Source organism: Benincasa hispida, chromosome 4 (assembly GCF_027475165.1).
Source record: "Benincasa hispida cultivar pf3 chromosome 4, pf3_genome.v1.1, whole genome shotgun sequence".
Classification (NCBI taxonomy): domain Eukaryota; kingdom Viridiplantae; phylum Streptophyta; class Magnoliopsida; order Cucurbitales; family Cucurbitaceae; genus Benincasa; species Benincasa hispida.
The window spans coordinates 4,038,504-4,060,778 of NC_143481.1; the positions used below are offsets into that span (position 1 = coordinate 4,038,504).

The 22,275-nt window shown below is 29.6% G+C and overlaps 1 protein-coding gene and 4 non-coding genes across 18 annotated transcripts; 4 read left to right on the top strand and 1 right to left on the bottom strand.

Annotated features, from left to right (window-relative positions):
* Positions 1 to 10,766: 10,766 nt before the first annotated feature.
* Positions 10,767 to 10,845, top strand: LOC120076928 (small nucleolar RNA snoR64a). Its single transcript, XR_005481675.1, has one exon. It is a non-coding gene; the product is annotated as a small nucleolar RNA snoR64a (small nucleolar RNA).
* A 107-nt stretch (positions 10,846 to 10,952) lies between these two features.
* Positions 10,953 to 11,038, top strand: LOC120076924 (small nucleolar RNA R38). The gene has a single exon (XR_005481671.1). It is a non-coding gene; the product is annotated as a small nucleolar RNA R38 (small nucleolar RNA).
* An 82-nt stretch (positions 11,039 to 11,120) lies between these two features.
* On the top strand, positions 11,121 to 11,212 carry LOC120076929 (small nucleolar RNA snoR20a). The gene has a single exon (XR_005481676.1). It is a non-coding gene; the product is annotated as a small nucleolar RNA snoR20a (small nucleolar RNA).
* Positions 11,213 to 11,391: 179 nt separating this feature from the next.
* LOC120076923 (small nucleolar RNA R38) lies at positions 11,392 to 11,472 on the top strand. Its single transcript, XR_005481670.1, has one exon. It is a non-coding gene; the product is annotated as a small nucleolar RNA R38 (small nucleolar RNA).
* Positions 11,473 to 11,739: 267 nt separating this feature from the next.
* On the bottom strand, positions 11,740 to 15,053 carry BPC6 (basic pentacysteine 6). 14 transcript variants are annotated; one of them, XM_090312647.1, is made up of 6 exons: positions 14,823 to 14,918; positions 14,422 to 14,482; positions 14,258 to 14,319; positions 14,062 to 14,176; positions 13,238 to 13,358; positions 11,740 to 13,122 (listed from the first exon to the last, which is right to left on the bottom strand). In XM_090312647.1, the coding sequence occupies exons 5-6, from the start codon at positions 13,304 to 13,306 to the stop codon at positions 12,172 to 12,174; spliced, it is 1,020 nt and encodes a 339-aa protein (XP_090168773.1). In that variant the 5' UTR covers positions 13,307 to 13,358; positions 14,062 to 14,176; positions 14,258 to 14,319; positions 14,422 to 14,482; positions 14,823 to 14,918; the 3' UTR covers positions 11,740 to 12,171. The 14 variants fall into 14 exon arrangements, with proteins under 14 accessions (XP_090168773.1, XP_090168767.1, XP_090168774.1 ...); XM_090312641.1 differs by having other exon boundaries at positions 13,238 to 13,320; positions 14,823 to 14,912; XM_090312648.1 differs by having other exon boundaries at positions 14,400 to 14,482; positions 14,823 to 14,867.
* Between the last annotated feature and the right edge of the window lie 7,222 nt (positions 15,054 to 22,275).

The following is a 22,275-nucleotide window of genomic DNA, read 5'->3' on the forward strand; positions in this document are numbered from 1 at the left end:
CTTGAACCGTTTAGTTTAAGGTTTTATAGATGCTTAGGAATCAAATATTACTGTGTTTAATTGTGCGTGGAAAATGTTATCAAAATTTTATGAATAAAAATTATATTCGTATAAAATTAAGCATGACATTCTTATATAATTATGATAGATTAATTAACTAAAAAGTAATATCATTCACTATAGATAAAAGTTAATTAATTAATAATAAATAATACTTTTAATTGTAAATATTTGAAAATTGAATAATTTATAATTAAAATCAACCCAATAGTATATTAAATGAACATCATATTAATTATAGTCTAATAATTAATTAATTTTATAATTAATTAAATTCAACCTTAGTTATTTTAATTTTAATGAAATAATATAAGAAAATATATTTTAATAAACAATATGTTATATAAAAAGTAAAAAATGAGTTAAAAACATGATATGTTAATAAAGAATGTTAATAAAGAATGCTAAAAAAAATTCTATATGTTTATAATGAAACAATAACCAATTGCTTGATTATTAAGAAAAATAATAAGTAATCAATTATTACTATTGAAAATAAATTTTTGTACTAATCAAAATTTAATTGATCCTAATTTATTAATTAAATATATTTAAGATATTGTTAGCTAATTAACTAATTGTTTATTTAAAAAAGTAATTATATTTATTTAATAAATTTTTATTGTAAAAAATATTTTAATAGATTATTTTTATATTATTTTTTTGAAACTAATATTAAGTAATTAAGTAATTAACTATATTCGAGATGAAACTATATATAAAATGAAAAATAGATGGAGAAGGGAAAATAAGTTTTGGAAATGAATAGAAAACTCTTGTTTGCAAAAAATGGGGATGCCTTGGAATCTATTCTCAATCAAAGCGTTGAAAACTGTGAAACAAAAATGAGTTTTAACAGTTTTATTTAGATGTGATCAGTACAAGAAAATACCCATCGGGAGATCAACACCCAACGATTAAATAGGAGTTGAGAGTTTGTTCGGGATAAACACATTGATCATCTCCTGACGCGTGTATACACATCGTCGGGAGTTAGGACAACTCTCAACGCCTCTTTATTTACTCTCGACAGATGTATTTATCCGTCGAGAGTTCTCTGATCTCCCGATGATGTTACTGTATTCGGGAGTTTAACACCCTCATCGGGAAATAATGCACTATCCAAGCATTTTTTTTTTTTTTGTCTTCTTTTATTTTGATATGAATAACCTGAAATTTAGAGAATTATTAAGCAAATCAAACACATAAAGAACAAAATGTAATCACATACAAATAAATAAAAACAAAAACAAAGTTGATGTTATTCTTTATTATACAAAAGAGAGAAAAGTTGACAAAGATGATCTACAAAACAAATATGTCTCGACGAATACATAGAAGAAACCTACAATTACATTAACTGGAGAACATTATTATATATTTGAAGATTAAATGTAAGAAAAATCTCAACCCCTCATTTGAAAACTAATCTCAACCCACCCCCACATAACATTCAAAATTCATAAACTTCTACAAACAAACAAAAGCCATGAGATGAATTCTACTAGATAAAGAAAATCATCACACTTCCAAGAATACATGTTCTCAACCTTAAACCTCCCCAAACACACAAAAACCAGAAAGATAATTAATATCAAACTTCGCCACTTCAAAAAATTGAGATACTCATTCTCTATACTCGACCAACAACTTATTTCTAAGTTTTATCCATTATCTGTTCATCCTTAAAAGTAATTTTTTTTTACCTAACTTGTAATCCAAAACAAATTATAATATGTGTCATGTCGATAATGAATGGTGGTTAACTTTTAGAGATTTATATATGCTCATAGAAATAAAAATAGAATTATAAGAGACTTATGGATGTATTTCTCAACTACAAATTATAGAAAACAAAATCAAGAAATGGATATGAATATGATTCACCAAAGTTTAACTTTTAGACAATTGAACCTCAATTGAAAAACATAACAAAGGGAACATATAAAAATCAATATCATAGCTCAACTAATTAAAGCTCATATTATTGACCAAAGTTTCATATATCAATACCATAGCTCAACTAATTAAATCACATATTATTGACCAAAATTTTAGAGGTTGGAATCCTCATCCCACATATGTTTAAAACTTTATATATTAAAAAAAAAAAACAGTTCATACAGTGATTGGACAAAATTATATGAACACTTTAGAAAATTTTAACAGGGTCTGATTGCATGCAAGTAAAAACTTTTTCTACAATTTTGTTAACTCATTTAATATCATGTCTAGTGACATTTTTTTTCTCAAAAAATTAAAAATTAGAAAATAAAAATAAAAAATCAAAACATAATTCAGAATTCGTAAAAATTAAAACATAATTCACCATTCTTTAAAAATAAAAATAAAAATAAATAAATAAATAAAAGACCTACATCTCATCTATGAAAACAGAGAGATTTTACAAATTTAAGAAGTTACTTAAAGAAAGCATTTGACGGAGCAAAGGGGAGGCATTCGACCGCGGAAGCGATCAACGAAGCAGATCGAGGGGAGAGGTAAAAAAGATGAAAGTTGGAAGCAGTATTTCAAATCTGACATATTGGGGGTTACTAACTCTCAACGACATAAAGTAACCATCGGGAGTTAGATCAAGTTAATGTACCCATCGGGAGATATTTTAACTTCAATTTTGATGTGATGTGAAATGTATCTCCCCACAACGAACAATTCATGTCTGTAGATAGGACATATTAAACTCAATGCCCACGCATATTTTTCGAAGCCTTACAATGGTCGTTAGGAGTTGTGCACAACTTTAATTAACCCATCGAGAATTTAGTCATATTTAACCGGAATGCCTGACGGAGTTACGTATATCTCTCGACGTCTATTGTACGGCATCAAGAGATACTCTCGACAGTGGTTTTTAACGTCAGGAGATTGCCTTCTTCTATAGTGGGTGTCACCCCATTCATATATTCCTTCATTCTATTTGGGTATCATAGAATCACATGTCAGTTCTAAAATTTTGTTTTTGTTTTTATAATTTAGTTAAGAATTCAAGCATTACCTTCAAATTCATATAGTAATGAAAATATAAATAACAAAGCACAATTTTCAAAAACATAAAACTAAAAAACAATATCGTCATCGAATAGGCTTAAGTTAATTCCAACAACAAAAAAAACACATATATTTCTATCAATATCAATTCATTAATTCAATGTTCTTCAAATAACAATTCGATGCTTAATTCCTTAATTTTTTGAAACCCAACATATTCGACGAACATCATTTTATTTTTAATTTGAAACGAAATGGAACCAAATTGTTTATCTATTGAAAAATGTACTTATCATCCTTGAGATGATGAACATTAGCAATTTCTAAATAACACATAAACTTTAAATTTAATTTCTCTAGATTTTACCTTTTAACTATTAACTATTGATGTAAAGGAACCACCCATTTATAGTAGGGTGAGTATAAGATTTACCAAAGAAAATCTACATAAAAATAGGAAAGATATAACAATATTTGAAAATTTGGTTACAACAAATTACTAAATCTAATATCCATCATCCAAAATTGACTACCAATAACAAAAAGTAGAATAAACAACACTTTCATTACAAACCTTATAAAGAAATTAATCAATGTCTCATCTCACCTACCAAACCAATGAAATTAATCCAATTGTAAATCACATGTCTCTCTCTTTGTATAGTCCATATTTTCTTGGCTATGGTCTCTTTAATAGATACAAAATTGATTCTAACTTGCACATGAAATATTATCATAGAATATTTATTAAAGCCAAGGTTGGATCATAAGTCATATAAAATAATTGGTAGAGATCTCTCTTTCCCAGTCTGGCATATACAAATCCAACCATATTGTTAATCACAAAAGCATATTTATATGTGTAGCAATACCAACCAACACTCCTCACTCCTTCCTATTTAATCTAACTTACTTGTTTGCTTTCAAATCTCAATCATTCATTTCTTCTATTCTATTCAACTTATAAACTAACACCAAATCTCCACCTACCCCTTTTTATTAGTCTTCAAGATTATAGTTAGTGTTGTTTTCCTCGTCGAATCAATCATAAGTAATCGGTATTTATCGGTAAATTATCACAAATAACACACTATCAAGTTTTTACTTTTCAAAACTAGCACGATTTTTTAAAACTCATTAAATTAGTTTTTCTCAGTTCATCGGGCGAGATCAACCACTAAGATTTACTCCTTTTCTAATTTATCGATGTTTTGAGCCTTCTTAATGAAAACTTGGGTAGTATTAACACTAATTTTTTCAAATATTATACAATATTTCTAAATCCTATATCAAATCTTATATTGTTTTTTTTTTTTTTTCAAAATTTCTCCAAATTCGATTATTTTTACCAAATCTTATATCAAACTTTTACCTAATTTTTCAAATTTATAATCTAAATTTTATTTCCACGATTATTTGAATTTTCACATTTCCATTTTAAATTTTGTAACCCAAATTTTGCTAATAAAAAAAAATTTAAGGTTTGGGAAAACATAAACAATCTCAGGAGATTTCACCAAGAAAACCCAATTACATAAAATTTTACCTGAGATACATCGAGATTCTTTATATTTCCTAAATCTTCATTTTTGGCAAAATTTGATTTTTGAATGGAAATATTTTTAAAAATCAGGTAAAATTTGATATAAAATTTAGAAAGATTATATAATATTTATAAATTTGATAGAATTTTGGTGTTAACTGTTCGGGATTTCACCGAAAAAGGCTAAAACAATATGGTAAATTTTTATGTAAATCTTGGTGGTTGATCTTAGAAGAGATGGATCGAGAAAAACTATCGTAACTATTTTTTTTTCTTTTTTAAAATACTAATTTTGAAAGATGAAAACTCGACAAGACTATTTCTGACAATTTTTTATATCTATCAATGTCTTTCCCTGTCTATCACAGATAAATCATGACATTTTGTAAATTTGAAAATACTTAAGTAATTTTATCATTTAAAATAATTATCTTTTAAAGTAAGTCTTTGGGATATATGTTTATAATTTGTCATTGATATCTATATATATATATAACTTTATAATTTGTTTAATATTCCTACAATATTTTGCACATTGAAACCAAAGTTTTGGTGGTTAGATTTAGCTTCAGTTAAATATATGTGCCCAATTAAGTAAAAGATCATAATTTTTTAATTAAACATTTTGATGGGAAGTTTTTATAGAAATAAAAAATCCAAGGGATTGATCCTCTCTGCCCATTAATATTTTGCACATTGAAATCAGAGTTTTGATCACTAAACTTCAACTTTTACTAATTGTAGATCAGATACATATATTACCTTCTATAAAGTAAGAAGAAAAAAAAAGAGGATAATTTCTTTATATGATATATTCTTATCGTCTATATAGACATATTATTCATTTGGGTTTATAATTAATATTGCTTTCTAAACTTTTTAATGATCTTATATATGTTTGAAAAAGAGTTTCAACTTACTTTCCAACTATTTTAATGACCTAGCTTTTCAATAATACGTGGACTCGAGAAATTTATTGAATGATATTTAATTTAGAGATGATGAAATTAAATTTAGGTTCTATTTGATAATTATTTTGTTTTTTTTTCTTTATTTTTTGTTTTTAAAAATTAAGCTTATAACATTATTTTCACGTCTAAATTTCTTTTTCGTTATCTACTTTCCACTAATAGTTTAAAAAACAAAGCAAAAGTAGATTTTAAAAAGTTGTTTTTGTTTTTGAAATTTGGCTAAGAATTCAACCATTGTACTCAAGAAAGATGCAAATCATTATAAGAAATGTGAAAAAAAAAAAATAGGTTTAATTTTTAAAAATGAAATGGTTACTAAATGGAACTTAACAATTATTTTTTATTTTTTGGAAAAACATCCTACTTAATAAAAGAACAAATTATCTAAGCGCCGTTTGATAACCAATTTGTTTGGTTCTTGCTTTTTAAAATTAAGCTTATAGATACTACTTCCATCTTCAATTTTTTTTTCTTTTTTATCTACTTACTACTAATAATTTAAAAAATCAAGCCAAAATTTTATAACTAAAAAAAATAACTTTTAATTTTTATAAAAAAAAATTGACTAAAAATTCAATCATTTTACTTTTTCAAAAATTACAAATCATTATAAAGCTGAAAAAGTTGCCAATACATAGAGTTAAAATCGTAAAATCTTGCCCCTTAGCAAATAAATAATTAATAAATATGGAACTCTCACGTATAAGAAAAATGTCAAATTATTTATAGAAATAGCAAAAAAAAAAAAAAAAATATTGATAGACTTCTATCAACTTTTATCAATGATAGACTGATAGACATTGATAAACTTTTATTAATCTCTATCAATGATAGATTTTTATCAGTATCTACTATTGATAGACACTGATAGACTTGTATCAGTTTCTATTACTCATGAACGTTGATAGACTTCTATCAATATTTATCACAATTACAATTAAATTTAATTAATTGTGTAAATACTTTTCCTTCTTTTTCTATTATTAAAATCCTTAATAATAATAATAATAATAAATAACAATAAGCTCCATCCTTGCTGGGTCCAAAGTGGAAATTTAGGCAACAAATAAATAAGAGCATCTTAGGTGCAAGAAGCATATGACACTCCACCGTCTACTCATCTTTCATGGAAAGACTTATTAGCCAACCTCACATGAAAATAATAATAATAATAAATTTTTTTTAAAAAAAACAATTTTATTTTTAAAAAAGAAAGAAAAAAAAAAAGAAGCATAAATGTCTTCTAAAAAATGATTCTCATAATGGTAATAAATAAAAAAGAAAAGTACTTTTCAAAGGCCATAATTTGAAAATTGCTCCCACGTTGTGACCACTTACCTTTTTTTGGGATAAACTTGGGACCTTATCATATACACACATATATGTGTCTAGAAAATTTTGGTCCCTACCCCTTTCTAACTAAGTTCTTTAATTAAAAAAAAAAAAAAAAAAAAAAAAAAAACACTTAATTCTTAACCAATTTTAAAATGTTTGAGGAAGTTAAATTGTTTTAAATGATAAAACTACTAGAAATATCTTCAAATATAGTTAAATGTCACTGTCTATTAGTGATAGACAACGATAGACTAACAGACATATATCCAAAAGTATAGAGTAAGAAGTATATTTTTTTATTAAACTTACTCACAAAATTTTTTTTACTGAAATTTGAATTTCTCACTCTTATTTATGTCGTAATATTTGAAAGAAAAATACTATATTGAATTATAAATTATAAATAAAAATTAAATGATGATAAGAAATAAGACCAATATATATGTGTATATAAAACTTACATGAATTTTCAAAGATAAGAAATTAAATTATATAAATCTTTTCAAAATTTTGATATATATTATGAATGGTTTTTGAGCCTATACATTTTGGAAGGACCACTTTTGATATGATTTATAAAGAGATGAAGATTTTGAGGTGGACTAACAAAAGTAATTGAAACCTAAATTATCAATGCAATCAAATCTATGCAAATGAAATATGTAGCTTTGAATCAATAATAAGATCTTTTCAGACCATTATATTTGCCTAATATTGATATAATGATAGTCTAGTCTATTTGGACCAATGGTCCTTTCCTCTTTTAATGGGAAGGGACAAATAATTAAACAGCCCTAGATTGATTATTATAAAAACAATCCTAAAAAATTATGAAACACATTGTTTTTAAAATATTTGGAGTTTTATCGATTAAAATTCTAAATTAATAATTGTATCAATTTAAATTCTAAACTTTCTTAAGTATATGAAGTTATACTTTTCATTTATTTTGTTTGGATAATAATCGTATGAGACTTATAATTTTATCAGTTAAATCTATAGATTTTCATTAGTAATCAATTTAAGCTTTCAGTTATAATCTCCTTTAAAATTGTCCATACATGAATGTTAATTCGATATATTTGAAGAAATTTACATGAATAAGAATCGATGCATAGACAATTTTCATATATGTAATCTTAATAAAAGAGACTAAATTGATTTAGACAAATAAGGAGTTTAAAACAAAACAAGTACAAGTCATATGACACTTTTAGAATGATACCTGAAGGTTTATATTCTAAATTGATCCAATTATTAGTTCATGAATAAATTGATGCAATCTTCAAACTTTATTGATACATGTAATTGATATTCCCTTTAAACTTATCATTAATTAAGGGTAAAAAATGAAACTATTTAAAAAAAGTATCATCTTAATTAAAACCGGATATTTTTGCACAACTTAACCTAAAAGAATAAATCTAGTACAACTATTCAAGTTTCCACGAGATAGTAAGAATTAACCTAAAAATAGTTGAGCTAGTTGAGACATATATATATATATAGAAAAGAGATGAATTGCGGGTAAAGTGGAAAATGACGTAATTAGGCTCCAAGTAAAAGGTGGGATTGGCTTTGGATTCTCCTATCAATCCATACCATGATCTATGAAAATCCTCAATCCAAAACTTGGTATCTAAAAAATTCCTTATTCCATAGATTACTTGGGGGAGATAGTGGGTAGAGAAATCAAAGGTTTTGATTAATATAATCCTAAAGTTGGTGGGAAATGATTATTGAAGATGGGACCTGTTTGGTTTGGTTGATATTTGTAGAGACACAGTGTTGAAAGTAAGGTCAGTTATTGTTGCAGCTTGAGAGCTACTGATGCTTACTCCCAAACTTTTCAAAGCTTCAATTTTTAAGCAAAAATTATATCTGGTCCCACCTCCCAAGTCCCAAACATACTCTTTATATTGATATATCATTCTAAAGGGGATTTTTTTTTTTATTTTTTTATCCATGCTAACCTCTCTGTGTACTCATTGTAGTGGCAGACTCTAACTTCTTCAAACTATGTATATTAGTTTCATGGTTAATTATCAATTACGCTTACATTATTAGCTGATATAACACGATGCAAAAAAAATTACAGATATAACAAAATTTAGTTTCACTTCCCGTACTCTATCGGTGGTAGACCATATCACTGAAAGAAGTTTATAACAGATTTTGCTATATTTGTAATTCTTTAAAAATCTTGTTATATAAATAATTATTAACTCTAAAAGTGTTGTCCATCACAATTATCATTTTTTATTGATAAGTATAAACGGATGTATGGACCCCCAATTATAATAGTTGAAGTTGTTAATTATTATAACCTACAATTAACTACATTTATTATTTCAAACTCCTATTTATTACGTTGTTTACTATTTCCTACTCGTCCCCTCTTTCCATTTTTGTTACAATATTTATTATTTTCTATTTAGACTAAAATAGTCGACACCCCAAACACAAACTACTATTATAATCTACAGACAATTATAACTTACTATATTAATTAATTCAGCGCCTCAAACACTCTCTATATATATTTATCAATTTAAATATAGTTCAATTAATATATACGTTGTCGACTATACAAGATCAAAAGTTTGATTATCTCAGCCTCAAATGATGTGTTTCTTATATATATGTGAAGCACCCACTAGTGTGGGTCTTAGTTGTAAGAGATTTGAAAGACCTCCAAACGAAGTTTGAATCATATTGGATCCTTAAGAAGATGGAAATAGGATGGGGTGGTGGATGTCTCTCCCATTCCTTTGAGAATTTCAATTATTCCATCCCATCAATTGAATTACAAAATTTCTACTCATTCAAACATCAATCGATTACTTTCATTAATCATTTATCATATGTCCTGGTTGTTGTTGTCGCATTTTCGATAATCATTGTTTCACTCTTGTTACAATGTCTCCATCTATTTTTTCAATACATACAATAAATGGAGTTGTACGATCATAACGGTATTTCGATAAAACGAGTTCTATCAATTATTATTCACTATCACTAGTTAGTGAGAGTACTGAGTGGGCATCAATGCATACATTCACATTCATGAATAAGATAAAGGATCGTCAAAAGTATCTTAGTCTTGAAAAAATTTATAGTTCTAAAATAGTACCTACTACTCACATTTATTGTTTGATACATCATTAAATGATTTATAAATTTATTATTCATTTATTTCACAGATTCCACGTCATTGCTAAATACTATTTTCATGACAAGTCACTACGTAGTACTAAAAATTTTCTTAGTCCCAACTTTGTGGCTAACCATCTAAAAGGCTAAAATCAATGAACGTAGCTGGGCCCAGAGTCGTCAGTGGCCCATAATTAATCCTTTTCGGCCCAAAAGCCCAAACTATCAGGCCCAGAGGAAGGGGGGAAAAGCCTCGACCTCGAGTCATGCACGTGACATACAGCGACTACGTGTTCGAACATAATTCGTCGGTGACACAAGTTCCCTCACCGAACCAACGTATCTACACAAATATCGATCGAGCCGCAGGATTTTCCTCTACAAATCACGGCCGTCCAAATTTCGATTAAATTTCCTTCCCACAATTACCGGGTAGAACGGTTATAAAACCTCCAATCTGTTTCTTTTTCTTCTCTATCCAAAACCCTAGGCCCATTGTAGAACGCCGCGAACGCCGCTTCTTTACAGCTTCCGTAGCCGCTTCGATTTTGTTTCAGCTCTGCTGATCTTCAATTCATTTTTCTCTTTTTCACGTTCACGTTGCGGAACTCCTAGATTACATCGCCGCGAGTAGTTTTTTTCTTGCGATTTCTGCAATTGATTTTGAGTTCGTACTCAGAAGAGGGCAAATGACGAACTTACGAATGGTAGAATGCTCTAGTTTACGAACTTGGAGCATTATGATCAACCACTTTGTATAGGAAGATCTGATGCCTCTCCTAATCTAATTCGTCTAGTTTTCTTTCGTTCTCGATCTTTCTAGTTCTTAATCTCAGATTTATGGATCTGAATTCGCTGTTTTCTTTTGAACGCGTTTTTCTTCTTCTGGATGATGAGAAAACATGAAATGTACAGTTATCCCTGGCTGATTTCTAAGTGCTGATATTTCACAATCTCTGACAGTATGGAATATTGTTCTTTTAGTTCTTTTTTCATCGACCATTTTCGGTTTGATTTACTTTTTCTTGTCCCCTTTGCTCTTAGGTGTGGCCAGTGATGAAGAGTTTTTTGGTTGACTGAGATGCAAAAATTTAATATTTGCATTGGTGTTGAAATTTTTTGAACTAGGACGGTCTGAGGCTCACACCCTTTTGCTTTTCCTTGTATTAATAATATACACTGAAACCCATTTTATCAGTTTTTCATCAAATGTTTTCTCGGGATTTTTGTATTTTCCAAGGCTATTGGAACGAATGGATGATTTTAAGTGATGGTGCAAGTTCTTTTTGACAAAGTTTTGGTTTTTAATTCTAGTTCAAGTGATGTGGATGATGAAAACATGAACAATCAGTTATCCCTGTCTGATGCTTTGATGCTGATGATTCATGATCTGACACATACTTGATTCAGCAATTTTCAATCTCGACTGTCCAAAGTATTTTCTTTCCTCTAGCTTTAATCTTTTCCCTTGATTCGCGACCTCTCAACCCTAAGGATCAATAATGAAATGCCTTAAAACAATCAATCTGCTCGGATAATCTAATTACAAGATTGATTAATTGTTTAGTGGCTGTTTTTGTTCAATGAAATAATGATGGTGGAAAGAGTTTGTGGGCTGCTGATTAATGGGATTGAGTTTCATTGAAGATGCATAAACAAGGCATACCGTACCTAATGGGATTGAGTTTCATTGAAGATGCATAAACAAGATATGCATCTTGAAAGATGATACAAAATGATGACGGTCATATTCTGATATTTTAAGTACAACCTTGAACATAAAAATAAACACATACCTTTACAGTTATTTGAAGCAAGTACGATATCCCCAAGGCTTTACAGAGAAGGGCACTTCAAAAAAAGAGGAAAGTAAAGAATTGCCTTGGCGTTGGAGAACTTGACTCTGCCCTTGCTTTCGAACAAACGTAGTGAAAGTGAGAGGCTGGAGATAGCTTCTAACTCCTCTTTATGGATGTTATGCTATCCTTTATTCTTTTGCTGAAAGTGGAAGGAAATTCCGAGGCAGTATGCCTTAGCTAGTTTGGGGATTCCCTCCATTTTTTCTACTCTCTGTGCGCTACTTCCTTAATAAGCTAGTGACTACTTGATGGTGATGTAACGATTTGTTCCATGCTTTGCCCAGTGATTTTTAAGATCAACTGGAGCGGACAGATCGTGGCCTTCAGCTGCGAGGCGGCTAAGCAGCTTGTTGAAAGCGCTCCCACTCATTTTCCGACCACCCAGCCGTGCGTGTCGTTTGTTGGGAACAGGGGGTAATGGATACATTGAGATGGTGGTAGTACAACATGCAGACTGCCATCCACCATTTCCCCATTTGTAGCATTGTCTTATAACTCCTGTGCAGGAGCATATAGGAGCTGGCATCGTTGATTCATCAAAGGCAACCTGGTTCAATCCTAAATCCTGTCCCTTCCAATCTGATTTTGATACCAACTGTTTATTAAGATCATCACCTCCACCCATGATACCAATTCCATCCTTCCATTCTTGTGACTTTCCTAACATTATCTTATTCAAGTCTTCAGTCTCTCTTTTGACCTTCCTTGGACCTCTTGGAACCTTCTTGTCTGGTGTTGTAACTGTCTTTCCCTCCTTTGCACGCTTGTTTCGCCGTGCCTTTGTTGATTCAGAAGCAACGGGAGAGACCGGGCAAGGATCATTTGAAGCAAGCATTTCTCTGGAATTGTAATTACTCTCATTCATGTGGGGCACATGATGCGTGTGTTGCTGCTGTGGATGATGTATATGCTTCACTCCCCTAGCAATTTGGCATCCTGGTGGACATGAAACATTGTTGTTATTTGTTAGGGAGTTTTCACGATACTGAAGAGTAGCAATGGCATTGTCCCTTTCCAAAAGAGCGTTGTTCCTCTCTGCAATTGCAGCATCTCGCTGTAGATAAGCCATGTCTCGCTCCGCTAGTGCAGCCTTTTTCTCGGAAAGGGCCAGATTTCTCTCTTGGATGGCTGCATCTCTTTCAGCCATAATTGCCATTATCTGCTTCATGGATGGCTGATGCTGCATCATCCACTGCCAAAGACAAATTCAAATGAATTGAATCGAAGTTTACCAAATTGTTACAATTTGAATTACTTGAAAGAGATATAAGGCATTATATATATAAGCTTTTATTCATTTTGATTACCTGACCCTGAGCTGGCTTATACTGATCTGGTTTGTGCCTTCCATTCTCACGGTGTCCACTGTCATCCATTTGTGACTCCAAAACTAATAACCAACACAAACACAGTAATAAAAAGGCTCCACTGCAAGCAAAATAGCAATCATATGCTAAATGTTACCAATATGTTACCTAACTATGATAAAAAATGAAGGAGAAAAGAATTGCCAGCCTAATAAAATGCTGTCTGAAATAAAATATTCACATATTGGTGAATCTCGATAGAAATGCATCCATTCAACTGTGAGTCAATGCACAGGTAAATCTGTTCCCATGTCACTAAAAATAAATATGAACACAATTCAGACAAAACTATAAGCCAAATTAACCCCTTAAAGAGATCAAGAAGATTGGTAATCAATGCAACATTGCAACAACTGATGCCTTATCATCACTCCCTTTATAATATTTACACAAGTTGTGATTTCTACTTAGAGAAGACATTAAAAAATTTGACTAAACAAATAAATACTACAAAAAAGCGGCAATACAAGACATTAACCGACCTAACTTACTAGGGTTGCAAAATAATATATACAGACACCCAGAAAAGGAATTTGAAGGAGAACACAAAAGGGAAGATCTAAACTCTGGAACTTGTGGGCAATAACAAACAATCAGGAAAGAGAAACAAAATTAAAGCTCAGATACGAAGTAATAGACTTAGGCAGCACAGGAGAGCACATTTCAATCCACAGTCTAAGCAAGCAATCATAAGCAAAAATAAGATGTGCAAACAGTATGCAAAACAGAAAACTAAAGTCTAGAGTAGTAGATAGATAATTCACCTGGCATCAGAAGACCAAACAAGGATTCACTTAAGAAATCATCGTTAGAATTTTTTACTTCCAGTCAGCTCAAATGGCTGACCCATCTTCCTCATCTCGTCCTCCATCAGATCATCTGAATAATGCATTTCAACATAAATTACACACACTAAAAAGTAACTAAGCCCAAACAACGTTTCTGTAATTTTTCTCTTGCCTGCCTCAGTTTCCAGTACAAAATGTAGTGTAGATATAGCAAAAACGATCAAGTCAAAGTAGCTACAAAAAAAAGCGTATTCATCGGTTTCAGCTGAAAAATAGGGTTAAAAGGGCTAAAAGATTACGAAGAAAGCAAAAACCATAAAGATCCGATTCCTTTACTATAAGTAAACGGGAGTGAACTTTTCAGCTTCGAGTCCTGAGCTTAAAGCAAAACCTTCAACTTAAAACGAAAAAATAAGACATGCCCACATCAAATTCCTGAGCTAAAAAGAAGAATAACAGCCAGAAACAAACGAAACCCTAGAAAAACAAAACCCCCCAAATTCATACAGAAAGCTTCAACTCAACAGCAAATGACCACTAAATGGAAGCAGATTTCACATAAATTGGAGTGAGAATAAGCACGAGAACGGTAGAAGAAGGAAGAAGTAAAAGAAAGAGATATGATTCAAAGGAGTAAAAAGCAGAAAACGAAAGTAGAGAACCAAAATAGAAAGTGGATTAAGGGAAAGAGGAAAAACATAGAAGAAATCAAAGAGGAAAGAGAAATCGAAACTTACCAGTGAGAAGGAAAGAGAAGGAGAGATGAAGAAGAAAACTGGGGAAAGGAAAAAAGAAAAAGAGAAGAAGGAGGAGAAAAAGATTGAAAATCTGTGGAAACAACAGTTGTAAGCACAACACAGGGACAAAGGAATCTCTCTCTATTTTTCTTTTTCTTTTTCTTTTTTTTTTTCTTTTTTACCTTTCTGTCCTTTTCAATTTTTCTTATGCAAAATTTCTCCATTCTTTTCGGTTAAATATTTTTTTAGGGTCAAATTATATAAATTTCCCTACACTTTTGGGGGGTTTCATTTATATTCATAAATGTTGATTGTTATTATTATTATTATTTATCAAACAATTTTGCAAATTCATAAACTGTCTAATGAATTTAAACAAATGAGTTTTCAAATGTCAATCACTTTTCAATTCCGACACATTAATGCAATGAATTTCTAAACCTATTTTTAAAAGGTCGGGACTAGAAAGGTATACTTTGAAAACTTAAGGACCAAATGAACTCATTCTAAAAAATTTAGAGACTAAAATGGTACGTTTTGAAAACTCATGAACCAAATGTACATATTCTTCAAAACTCATAGACTAAAAAGTAATTTTCCTTTTTAATTTTTATGACTAACGTGCCTCAAAAAGTTATAATCTTTTATACAAATAAATTGGTTTATTATATATAAATTTGAATTTCATATATAAGTAAGAAACCTTAAATTTATTTTGTGTCTCATAAATTTGTGACTCTTAAACAAATAAAAGTCTAGAGATTAAATTTGTATTTAAAATAAAATTTTAAGGTTAAAAGATATTTGTGATTCTTGAACAATTATGTATGTATCAATTTAGCATTATTTTATAATATATTTGTAACAAGCTAGTATTTGTACTTAATTTTGTAAAGTTTAGTCCTTGATGATATTATGAGAAGTATTTGTTATAATCTAATGGAAGTTCTTACATATTTTGTTGAATTGATCTTGTTGTTTTGATGGAATTTATTGTGGTAGGAATAAGGTTCTCCTTGTGCTTATTCTTTTTCTTGTCTCTTCTCTCTCGAAGATGAGTTCCTCTAAAATCAGTTCCTCTTCTACTACTTCAATTGAAACTCATCCAATTTCTCTTCTATCAAATATATGTAATTTGATAGCCATCCGTTTGGATTCTATAAATTTTGTTCTTTTAAAATTTTAATTTTCCCTATTTTGAAGCTTGATCGTTTGTTTGGCTTTGTTGATGGATCCATTCCACGTCTGACTACCACAATTCGAACTATTATGTCTTCTTAATCGTCTTCTACCTTCACGGTTACTGTTTGCCCTAATCCTCTCTATGAAGACTGGGTGGCAAAGGATCATATTCTTATGACCTTGCTAAATGCTACTCTATCTGCAGGAGCACTTGCTTATATTGTCAGTGCAACTTCTTCAAAAGAAGAATGGGAGATTCTTAAAAATCATTATTCCTTTGCTTCTTGTGCAAATATAGTCAATTTGAAGTTTGAATTACATACTATCTACAAGAAACTAGGTGAGACTATTGATTCTTATATCAAAAAAGTAAAAGAAATTAAAGACCGTCTCTCTAATGTCTCTATTATTCTAAACGATGACGATCTTCTCATATATATTCTAAATGGTTTACCATCCGAGTTCAACATCTTTCAAACTTCTTTACGAACTTGCTCTTAAACCATTACTTTCTCAGAGCTTCACGTTCTTCTCAAGGTTGAAGAAGATGTTCTAACTCTTCAAATATGGAAGATGAATTATAGGTCACAACACTGGACGTGGCAAATTTCCTTCTAGTTTTCAAAATCAAGGTTGTGGTCAAGGACACGATAATTCTTCACTAAATTCTGACCAATGCACTGTTGGGTTTTATGTCCTAAAACTCATGGTTTTTAAACAATAAACTCATTCTGTAAATCAATTAAGTTGTTATTAAATATATGAATTGCTTATTTCATTTTGAAAATAAATCCAATAAACTAAAATATTCATAAAAGTAGATCAGGTTCGAGTAAATAGTCAAAATGATCTATAGTATACGAATAAGGTTGGGTGCCTTATTCTGGTAACACTATCGGATGTGTCCCACTCTGTAGTTGTTACAAGGAGTTGTAAAGTGTTACAAACGAAGTGATTCTGATTCGTTCATATGGTGACATGAAGAGTGGGCATTCATGTGGTGACATGAGGAGTGGGGGTGTCCTGTGCAATGTGTTTGCATAAGATCAGACCAATAAATAAGTCATTTAAACAGTTTAAGACTGACTATTTCAAAATGATGACCTAGGTAACTTGACCTTAATCCTAAGTCAACTATAAACTCCTATTTATTTGGGGTTATCCTTAGATTTTCATGGGTGAGGGTTGACTCAACAGTGCTGACTCAATAAGCCTCTCATTTTAAGGGTAAGACCGAGTAGATAGTTGCAAGACGAAATTCATTCCTACCCGCTTTTAGGAATAGTAGAGAGCTTGTTCCCTTAAATGCTGACTCTGGGTCTTGAACAAGGGGCCCCAGCTTCTCATTGGTCCGAGAGTTACTCGATTTGATGATCATATCACAAACCTATTGTTCATTAGAGGATCAGTGAGACTTAAAGAACAAAAGGTGATTTCTGAGGTAACCTTTTGACCCAACCATAAACAACTTGTGAAAGGTTAACTTACTAATTATAGTTATATTGAGTGGATACAATATATCTAGAGTGAGGAGAGTGCAACTAATGGGCTTTAATGGAGTGACCTGGTAGTTTACGAATGGGGGTTAATTTGGTGTAAAGAGTTTAGCCAATTAATTTCGGATCGTTAGAGCCCATGATTTGTAAGTCCATTAGGTCCTCTACTAGCTCACAAACGAAATTAGCCTTTGAATAGCGTGATAAATTGATCTTAAACGTTCAAAAGCGAATTAAGTGAATTAGTAATTATATGTGATATAATTACACGTTTAATTTTGGAACAAAACGTAATGGAGAATCGATTAATATATAAAATGATTTAAATATTAATTTCATGAATAGGGATTCATGGTAATAGAATTGGTAAAAATTAATTTAATAGTTGATATTAAATCAATAGAATTAATTAATTTAATTATTAATTTTATTAGAAAGAATGATTATTGAATTAATTTTTATAAAGCTAATAAAATTTCAATTTTAATTAAAGAATTAAAATTGGAAAAAGTTTTGATTTTGAAAATCAATTTCAAAATAAAAAAAGAAAAATTGAAAAATGAGAAAAATCTTTTCCTACTTTCAAGTAAGAAGGTTAGTCACGTTTTTTACACATAATTACATCACCAAATTTAAGGAGTAACTGGAATCACTTCAAATGATCAGTTTGCATGAGAGTCATGTAATAAAACTACTATTGATTGAGTGGAAAAGGACATGCAATTGCTGAATTGTTGAGTTTTAAAAGTTGAAGAAGTTGTTTTTCAATAAGCTGAAAAACTAGAAAACTTCTCCTCCAATTTCATTAAGTTCAGGCTTGCTTTGAGTCCCACAACTCAATCTAAGGCTCCTAGAAAATAGTAGAGAAGCTCTAGTGGTGGTCCACGGCCTGAATTGGAGAAGATTGATGCTGTATTTCATTGAAGAAAAGAATCTTCAAAGGTATGTAATAAAACCGTCTTGATATCCCATGAACATGCTTAATTTGATGTCAAACTGAGGAATTAGAATGTTTAATGAATTTGTTCTCTTCTACCGCATGTTTCTATATTCCAACACGCACAATTTCTCTTGGCTTACAGATTGGGGCTGCAATGCACACATGACTGTTGATATGAACAATTTGAGTTTGACAACCGAATACAAGGGTGAAGATCAGATAGGTATTGGTAGTGGTTAATCTTTGCCAATTACATATACACGTTGTACTTCTATTTTCACACCTCTTTCTAAACTTTCCTTAACAAAAATTCTTTTGTGTTCCAAATATTTCCTCCTAACGTTGTTTTGAATGAGCACTTGAATAATGATGAAAATGGTGCTACTGTGCTGATTCCATCTAATGAACAACACATTGCCGTTGGAAATAATATCGTTGGTGTTAGTCCTAATGTTTCAGCTGCCTTGCTACCTACTGAAACCCATACTGCTCCTCTTGAAAATTGGATTGTTCTCAACCATTATCCGATGCAAACTAAAGGAAAATCAGCCATTTCTAAGAAGAAGGTTTTTGGAGCAGTATCCTCAATACCTTCTTCCTTTACAAAAGAAATGTTATATATATTGAAAACTTTATACAAACTTACCTAGTAAAAGACAACTATTTATATTTTATACTATTTTTAATAATTCAAACTCAATTTTAATATGCTATGGAGAGTATAAATTACATATTTAATTGATTATATCTAAGTGATTAAAAGTGCGTTTCAAAATATTTTTCAACATAATGTTTAATTTTAGTCATTTTACTTTTAGTAAATCTTAAATTTAATCTCTCTTTATTGATATTGCTTAAATAATCTTAATATTTTTCATTAAAAGAAACACAATATTTGAATATGTTTTCAAAATTTATAATGAAAATACTAATGTTAAAATCTATAATAAACTAGTAGTGAGGACTAAATTTAAAGTTCACTTACTAAGATGGAACATTTGAAAGTATGGAAACTAAAATCGAACAAACTCCAAAATATTGGAATCAAGATGATATTTTAAACCTAGTTTTTATATATAATAAATCTTTGAAATTTCTTAAAATTGATTGAACAAAATTTAAAACTTTATAAAAAAAAAAAAAAAAAAAAAATTGATGGGGGACGGATCGGAGTTAATCTGAGCCGTCGAAAATGGAAAAGGGGGGTCAGGATCTTGCCGCCATCGGAGAGAGACGTTGTTTAAATGGAATTTTCAACTTTTCCCCCGTCTACATATCGACACATCAAATCCAACACATGTGACGACGATATGTCGTTTCTCCATTTTATTATTTTATAGAAATATAAAAGCATTTTTTTTTTAAATAATACTATGTATAATTTTCATTTAATTCATATATTTTAAAATGCTATTCTTTTGCCACTAATTACGTTTTAATTTTGAAAGGATTAAAAAAAGTTTATTTTCTAGTTCTCATTGTCCACTTTTTTCTCTTTATAGTAGAACAAAATATTAATTTGACGTACATTGAATGTGTTATAGCTAGTTAAACCAAGGCCATGTTTACCCTATGTAAAAGGTAATTCATTAATTGGCTTCGATTGATTATTTTTGTATTGTTTACTTGCGTTCCGTAATAGTAATGAATTGTGGAGTCTACATCGAAATCTGTGATCAAATCATGCAATATAATTGAGGAATGGATGGTGTTTAATCTCATTGAGGTTAAAAATTATGTGGGACCCATTATCTTTACTATTACTGTTATAGATATTGTTATCGTAATAGTATGAAAATTATGATTATGTCACATTTATTTATCTTCATCGTTACCGTTAAGATTAAGCAGTAACTGTAACGATAATACTAATTATAAATTGTGACATATTCCTAACTTAAAGCAAAAATGATTGAAAAAACAATCCAATTAGGTTTGCGATTCAGGCTTATTACGATTCTATAAATAAAATCTCATTCTCTTTACACCAATTTTCATTATAGTTTGATAAACGTGACCTAAATAGAATCAAACAAAATTTATTATAAATCACAAATGGAGGGTCGTTTATGTTAATTTAATTATGAAAGTTTAGAATTTAAATAAAAAAAATTATTAGTTTGAGGATTTAACACAAATTCGATTTTATTTCAAAACATTCCTAATAATCAATTTTGGTGTTGAAAATTCTGAGTTTTACACCGTCAAATGTTTGGATCGGAGGGGATAAAAAATAGAATGGGAAAAGGGGGAAAAAATAATCGGTCAGTTTTATTTATTTATTTAATATTATTATTAATGGAAAAAAGCTGTGACAATTTCCGAATTTCCACCTTGAATATTGTAATTGTCCTCGAATAAGAAAAAGAACATGCACATATTGGTGCAAAGTCTTCGATCAATTATGAAAGTAGGGATATTTCTAAAAAGGGAAAAATATATTTTCGGTGCTTTAACTATTGAAAATTTGGTTGTTACTTTTTTATTCGGGTTTTTTTTAGTTTAATTTCAAAATGTTAGGCTTCTCTTTGATAATTATTGTGTTTTTCGTGTTTTGTTTTTTAAAATTAAGTATATCTCCTTCTCATTTTTTGCAATAATTTGTTTTTTTTTTAAATATAATGATCGAATTTTTAATCAAATTTAAGAAACAAAAATAAGTTTTTGAAAGTTTTTTTTTAAAAAAAAAAAATTCAAAATGCGACTTGATTTTTTAAACCATTGATAAAAAGTAAATAACAAATGATGAAATTTGGAGGTGGAAGTTATTGCAAAATATCAAAATAAGCATTAGGGAATCTCAAGGTAAAAGTGTAAAATGCTATAACTTAAGGATCAAATTAAAACTAAATTCAAATTTTCATAAATAAAAAAAAAAATAACATTTTGAAACTTAGAAACTAAATGAAAATTAAACTCGAATCTTAGAGGTAAAAATATAACATTTTAAAATTTAGAAACTAAATAAAAATCTAGAGCGAAATATGTATTTTTTTCGACTGTATTATTTAATAAACTTTTCGAAGAAAAAATAAATAAATTTCATCAGGTTAGACCTCTCACACTTAGATAAATGATGCGATTTTAAACTGGCGGTTGGGCTTGGATGTGTTAACTTTAACTCAACAATCATTTTCTGTATTGATCTAACTTAATTTTCTATAAATCTTAACTCACGTAAAAATTTGTAATTTTTTTAAAAAAAAAACTAATTGTCCTTTTATGTTGAAACTAAGAGGGTAGATTTTGCATACATTGTACAAAAGGTAAAAATTGTAACTCTTGAATAACCTTACAGCTCAATTTGATAAAGTTAAAAATTTAGAGTTAAAATTGATACACATTATCGCCCCACCTACTTTACTCTGAAACAACTATTTAGACCTAAGCTTCAATTTTAAAGATAAAACATAAAATTCCAAAAGTTTAATTACAAATTTGGTTCCTATAGTTTGGAAAAAAGTTAGAAGTTAGTCTCATGATTTAAAAGTTAAAACTCAGTCCTTTTGATAAAACCTCATAAATGATCTTTATGTTTTGATAAAATTATTGTTCATAGTCCCTAGCATAGGGACTATTATAAAAGTTTTATAAATTATAAGGATAAAATTCCAATTTTCTTCAAACTATAGGTTCCAAATTCGCAATTTAACCTATTCCAAATTTTGGTAATATTAGTTCTAACATTGGGCTAATTCTATTTTTTCAAGGCAATTTTTTTTAGTACAACAAATATGGAGATTGGATCTCCAACTTCATGAAAGATCCGAGACATTTTGATGTATTAAACCCTATTGTAGCAATTTTGAAGACCTAAATGGTAAAAAATAAAAAT